Source organism: Leptonotus elevatus, chromosome 9, assembly GCF_054856555.1.
Source record: "Leptonotus elevatus isolate MCC_2025b chromosome 9, RoL_Lele_1.0, whole genome shotgun sequence".
Lineage (NCBI taxonomy): Eukaryota > Metazoa > Chordata > Actinopteri > Syngnathiformes > Syngnathidae > Leptonotus > Leptonotus elevatus.
In genome coordinates, this window is record NC_141247.1 from 1,910,548 (window position 1) to 1,917,796 (window position 7,249).

The 7,249-nt window shown below is 37.9% G+C and overlaps 1 protein-coding gene across 1 annotated transcript; it reads left to right on the forward strand.

Moving 5' to 3' along the window:
* Positions 1-5,786: 5,786 nt before the first annotated feature.
* LOC147167845 (E3 SUMO-protein ligase ZBED1-like) lies at positions 5,787-6,754 on the forward strand. The gene is given in 3 exon segments (XM_086085514.1): positions 5,787-6,330; positions 6,422-6,566; positions 6,661-6,754. Coding segments are annotated over 3 exon segments (783 nt in total).
* Positions 6,755-7,249: the final 495 nt, after the last annotated feature.

Below are 7,249 nucleotides of genomic sequence, written 5' to 3' on the forward strand. Positions count from 1 at the left end.
CCTCTTAACTCACTGCACTAGGTTTGCACAATACACTTTTATAGACTTTTTTTTTTTTTTAATGCACCACATACACTCACTGACATGCCTGGGAGGCGGGTGGATCGGAGTGTGGGGATATCATTTCCCTCTGCTCCGGTTCACCTGAATACACACACACACACTCGCACGCACGCACGCACGCATATACACATACTCACACACATACAAAAAGAAAAAAGAAAAAAAGAGAGCAATGATGATGACATTACCGAATGAACAATACTGAGCTCTTTATAAAAAAATAAAATAAAAATAAAAAGATTACTGCATTATTACATTCAACTGCAGTTGCAACTGAAGATGACAATCAATTACGTCACGTAATTCAGTGCTGAGTTTATATGACGACACATGAGAATAAAATGACGGGTTTACGAAACACAGTCCACGTACCTGAGATGTTCTTCTAACTTCGTGCACATTACCTGGTCCCTCAACAAACCTGGCCGATTTCCCACTCGTGATAGCGTCTGATTATTCTTCTTTTACACACTTTACCCAAAAAGTTAGCATATTCCTCCTGTCAAAGCCAGGCGACATTGCCAAACCACGAAGATTTGATGGGTTCGTGTTCTAGACTGGTTAAATAGTCTGCTGTCATCTTTCGTTTTTTTCCCCAACATGTGAGCGGGACCAGGAGGTAATTCACAGTTGTTTTACGCGACTCGGGTGCAATATAGTCACGTTTTGGTGCAGAAACAGACACAATATTCGCATTTTCATCCTTCGGGCCGCGACAGAACTCCTTACTTGCAAATGTTCCTAATGCTAGTGTTGAGGGTCTTCTGCCCAGATTTAGTTATAACTGTTTTAATTTAGTCTTAACTGTTTTAATTTCCTTATTTCCTCAGTAAGTGAGTGTTATCGCAATTTCGTCATGACTGGGGGACCTCATCAATTTCCACAACAATGGGCCATTGTCTGTGGTTGGAAGAGTGTCTGTAATCAATGATGTCTTTACTTTAAAGTCTTATCGCCATGACTGGGATCTCATCAATTTCCACAACAATGGGCCATTGTCTGTGGTTGAAGTGTCTGTAATCAATGATGTGTTTAAAGTCTTATCTCATGTCCGGTGAACCCAAGGTGGGCTGTTTGGAGGGGGCGTTGTGGTACCGCCCCTTCAAGATAGTATAAGAAGGTTGTGAGTCCACTGTAACTTCACACTTGCGAGAGGCTGCCACCATTGCTGGGAGCTCGCTTGTGCCCGGAATATTCTGTCGAAATAAATCCTTTGAAGGACCTGTTCACCGATCTCCAGTCTGTATTCAGACAATCAACATTCTCTCTACCCGGAACAAAACGAACACACGGAAGACAAAGATGGTCTTCTAACACTAGCGATCACTAGCATCAGCGTGCCGGCAGATGTAAACAATGCTGTCATTGGCCTTGGAGCGATGTTGTTGATTATACTGTAAACAATCATGTGCGTCACTGGAGGATCGTGGGATTACAATGGAGCTAAATATGGTGCAAAACGAACTTGTAAAAAAAAATTGTACCTGTAGAAAAAAGTCTAAATTTGTATCTGTAAAAGTCGTGATTTGTACCTGTAAAAAAAATGTTTGTATCTATGAAAAAAAAATGGTGTAAAAAAATATTGTATCTGTAAAAACAAATTTGTACCTGTAAAAATGTTGTACCTGTACAAAAAAGTGTAAATTTGTATCTGTAAAAGTTCAGTTTTCGTGACAATTAACAACATGAGATGAGCTAGCTAGCACCTGATTACAAGCTATGATCGTACAATAAATCTTACCTTCATACTAAAACGTCTTTCTTTCTGCCCACATTGAGTGCTCTGCATGTCAACCAACGTTTAAGCTGTTCCACACGGTGTTTGTATATTGAACCATGTTGAAATTGTCACGCCTGGGACGTCCTCTTCTTCCAAAATGACACGTAAACTGGTATGGCTACTCTGTTTGTTTGGAATTTCGGGCTTGTGCATATTAATGATAAAAACGTGGCGTCATTTGAGTTCAACCCACTGTCGTTCGCTCAACCAATGAGGTTGAGCTTTAGCCCGCCCAAATCCTCCAGAGCCCGCCCTCTTCTTCTACTAGTACAAATCACGGTGCTCTACGAGTACGAATCAGTTTTGCACCATTTGTAGCAAGATATTTGGTGCAAAACTCATGTGACTGGACAGCAGCAGAAAAACCACTTGTGACTCCTAGTGGCGACTTCTTTGACTACAAGTTGTCCTTTCGACAGGTACAAATCACAACTTTTACAGATACAAATTTACACTTTTTTGTACAGGTACAACATTTTTACAGGTACAAATTTGTTTTTACAGATACAATATTTTTTTACAGGTACAATTTTTTTTTACAAGTTCGTTTTGCACCATATTTACCTCCATAGTAATCCCACGATCCTCCAGTGACGCACATGATTGTTTACAGTATAATCAAGTACGAATCAGTTTTGCACCATTTGTAGCGAGATATTTGGTGCAAAACTCACGTGACTGGACAGCAGCAGAAAAACCACTTGTGACTCCTAGTGGCGACTTCTTTGACTACAAGTTGTCATTTCTACAAGTACTAATCATGATTTTTTTTTTACACATACACATTTTTTTTTTACAGATAAAGTTTTTTTTACAGATACAAAAACATTTTTTACAGGTACAATTTTTTTTACAGGTACACATCACGACTTTTACAGATACAAATTTAGACTTTTCTACAGGTACAATTTGTTTTTACAATATTTACACCATATTTACTTCCATAGATTACTGTATGCAATTTGCATACGGCCATGTTTTTTTTGCGTACGGACACTTACGCCTGGTATAGCAATATTCCCCAAGTGCAATTTTGACAAACAAATTGGCCACGCCAATGTGCCGTGCGTGGGGAATATTTACCTCGCCACTCCCCTTTTCAACTCGTCATTGGCGACGTGGTGAACGGGGAGCGCGCACCCTGACCCTGATTATTTGATTCAAGTGTGTTGGAGGAGGGAGACATGGGAGAACAGGCTGGATTTTGAGGACCGGACTGGAGTCCCCTGCTCTGACCTATGCGTCATCAAAAGCCAATACAGTATAGGCTCCGCGTGAGCGGGAATAATACTTGAGAGGAAGACTACTGACAATCGTCCGTGAATCCGCAATGTTGTTTTGAGGAGCAGTGTAAACTTTATATTTGATGTTAGTTTAATTCCACTTGAAACATTTTTGTGATAGTAGTACAATAATTCAAGTTCACTTATTACTCACGGCAATGACGTAACATCATCTTTAGTAGACGTCTCCATGAAATGAGGAGATCGAAAAGCGCCGCCTCACCTCCCAAAATATTTCTGCAGTCTTGCTCCTCTGTTGATATGAAATAAGATGAGCTCCTACACGATGGACAGGGTTGGGAGGGTTACTTTTAAAATGTATTCCATTACAGTTACAAGTTAACTGCTAAAATGTAGTTACATTGCAAAAAGACAGTAGAAAATTTAAGAAAAAAATATAGTAAAATAATAATAATTATTAAATAGTTAACTGCCAACAGAACAAGAAAATGTTACTTAAATTTACCTGGAAGATTTTGAAAAATAAGAAAATAATACTATGCCCATATCAACCACAGCAGTCTTGAAAATAATATTTTTAGGCTAAAAACAAGTAATGTCAACTTTTTGTCAAGCTGTAATGAATATAACTGATTTCTTGAAATTCATACGTATTCATTTGTTTGGCCATGGTCCCATTTGTATTGTCTTTGGTATGACCCAGCCAGGAATTGAACCCACAACCTTCAAGTTTGATGGTAGACACGCTGCCACTAGACAACTGAGCTGGTACTGGAACAAGGAAAAATTAGCTTAGTAAAGGGTTAGGGTTACACTAACCCTAACAAAACTAACCACTTAAGCTATATTGCACTTTTGTCTGTTTCATACTTGTATTTTTCCATTTATCTTGTTACTAGATTCTGCAAAATCTTAAAATAAGAAAATTCTACTTATGAAACCCCAGTTCAGGGCCTTTGATGTTGGTTAGTTGTCATCCTAAAATGTGGTAAATGTTTGTTTTAAGCTTCACAGTATTTAAAACTGGCTGTTAACACGCAATGCCAAGACTGCTTGATCGAATAAGATCATTGAGTCATAAGTATCTTAAAATAAGCACAATGACCTTTTCTGACAATTTCATTTTAAGTAAAAATAACTTGTGAAAGCAACATAAGCAAATTTAGGTTAAATTGAAGAAATTATACCTTATTTAAGATTTCCGTTTTTGGAGTGTAGTAACGTAATCCAAGTAGCCTACCATAATATTAAAGTAATTAACTTGATTACTTTGGATTCTTTTTGGATTACTCCAATACCAAGTATGCTCGGGAAGACAAAATAAAAATAAATATCACTACAATATATATTTCTGTACAGTGTGCCCCTGCTATTTGCGGGTGATAATGACTCAGACAGCCTACAAATAGTACAAATCCTTGTATAATTGACACCCATTAAAATGCATGTTTAAATAGGTTGATTGATTGATTGATTGATTGAAGGCCATATGCTGTTTTCGAACTGTCATTGAAAGCAACCACACCTCACTGATAGATAGATAGATAGATAGATAGATAGATAGATAGATAGATAGATAGATAGATAGATAGATAGATAGATAGATAGATAGATAGATAGATAGATAGATAGATAGATAGATAGATAGATAGATAGATAGATAGATAGATAGTGAAGAGGGTCTTCTGCCCAGATTTAGTCATAACTGTTTTAAATATTTATTTCCTCAGTAGAACATTTATCTGTGGATGTGTCTTTGTGAGTGATGTCGCAATATTCTGCCAAGTGTCTGTAATCAATGATGTGTTTAAAATCTTATCGTCATGACTGGGATCTCATCAATTCCACAACAATGGGCCATTGTCTATGGTTGAAGTGTCTGTAATCAATGATGTGTTTAAAGTCTTATGGTCATGACTGGGATCTCATGACTGGGATCTCCTCAATTTCCACAACAATGTAATCAATGATGTGTTTAAAGTCTGAAGTCCAGGTGGGCTGTTTGGAATATAGTATAAAAAGGTTGTAAGTGTCTGTAATCGACACACTTGCGAGAGACTCCCACCATTGCTGGGAGCTCGCTTGTGTCTGGAATATTCTGTAAAATAAAACCTTCGAAGGACCTGTTCACCGATCTCCAGTCTGTATTCAATGAATCAACAATCTCTCTACCCGAACAACAACGAACACGCAGAAGACAAAGATAGTCTTCTAACAATAGATAGATAGATAGATAGATAGATAGATAGATAGATAGATAGATAGATAGATAGATAGATAGATAGATAGATAGATAGATAGATAGATAGATAGATATTCTGCACTTCAGACTTGCATTTACACGAGCTAGGGATAGATCGATCTAATATGAGATAATGATCAACCATATCAAATGCTTTAGCTAGATCAATAAATATAGCACCAGTAGGCATATTGTAATCATACGCTGACTGTAAGTCATTGGTAAATTTTAGAAGAGCAGTGGTGGTAGAATAATTCGGTCTAAAACCAGATTGATGAGAAGAATGTAAGTTATGTTCACAAGGTATTTAGATAGTTGATTAAATATATATTTTTCAAAACTCTTTGCTACACTAAAATGTGGGCTATGAATGATATTAGGCCACACCTCTGTACCATGAACATGTATGTGTACAAGACTAATATACATAAATATCATATATTTTTTATAAAGGGAGATGACCACTGCTCTGAATCCTAAACATCAACCACCATCCAGGGATTACCTATCTAACACCTTAATATCAGCATGGTATAATATTGTTGAACAGAATATCATCTAGTAGCTGGCACAGGTCAGCAAAGTTGCAATTACTTGCGATGGATGGACTAGCATGGTACAGGACTACTATTTAACAGTGACCGCCCATAACATTCACAAGGGCAGCATCCACCAGAAAGTGCTAAACACTGAAGTTGTTTATTGGGCCCAGACAGGACCAGTGGTGGCAGAAGAAATTCACAGTATTCTGGAGGGTTTCAAGTTGACAGGAAAAGTCATAGCTGCCACAGTAGACAATGCAAGCAAAATGGATGTTGCCCAGAGAACCTTGAAATTGTTAAAAGTCGGATGCTTTGCCCACATTATAAACCTGGCAGCACAGAAGGTGTATGGCATCCAAGCTGTGGCCAAGTGGTGTGCAAAGATCTCTACAGTGGTAGTGTGGCTGAAACGCTCCACCATAAGCAAAACTGTTGTGAGAGAGAAGCAGCGACTGCTCAGTAAGTAGCATGTAATTATAAATCCATCTTTAAAAGTAATACATTTAAATATAAGCAGTTGTTTATTGTAATTCAAATGTCTGTGCTTTAGATTTGCCAGAGCACAATGTTATGCTGGACGCGAGGACTCGCTGGAATTCTCTCTACCTAATGGTGGTGCAGTTTATGGAGCAGTTCCCCACAATCCAGGCATCTTGCCACGATCTATGGATAAGGAGGCCAATGGAGAAGGACAGGTGAGGTGATAGAGTAAAGGGTCACTAATATCAATTTAACTTTTGTTCTTATTTTCATTCACTTCATGTCATTATTCTTGTTTATTTTCCACAGACTAGAGAGGCTCACAGAGACTGACTTCGAGAAGGCAGAGAAATTCATCCAATGCATGAAAGTTGTACACTTCAACCCTCTGTGTGTCAAATGACTAGTCCCCCACATGCAGCCAAATCATCCCCATCCTTACAAAATTGGAGGCACACTATTTGACCACTGACAATGACAGTCCCTTTGTGGCTGCTGTAAAAGGTGTGGGGAGAGCTCTAAAAACGATACCAGGTACTATCCATTTGCAGCCAATACCTATGTTTACTTAGAAAGAAGGTAAACTACACAATTTTTACAACTAGACACTAAACCATGTTTTTCATTACAGAATCAAGACATTCAGAACTTGATCATGACTTCAGAGCAGTAATGAAGAGTACCACTTCTAAATTAAACATTGGTATTGATCGATTATGTATTGTTAGTGAATTTTTTTTTTTTTTTAACTGTACAAACAGAAGACAACAAATTTTTGCCCTCAGCAGAGGGCTCTTAAGAAATGTCTGCCAAAGAAACACAAACACCAATTCTTTAAACAAATCTCAGTAATAATCCTTTATGCATGAAGTCCCATTCCACTGCCTTTAGGCTATTG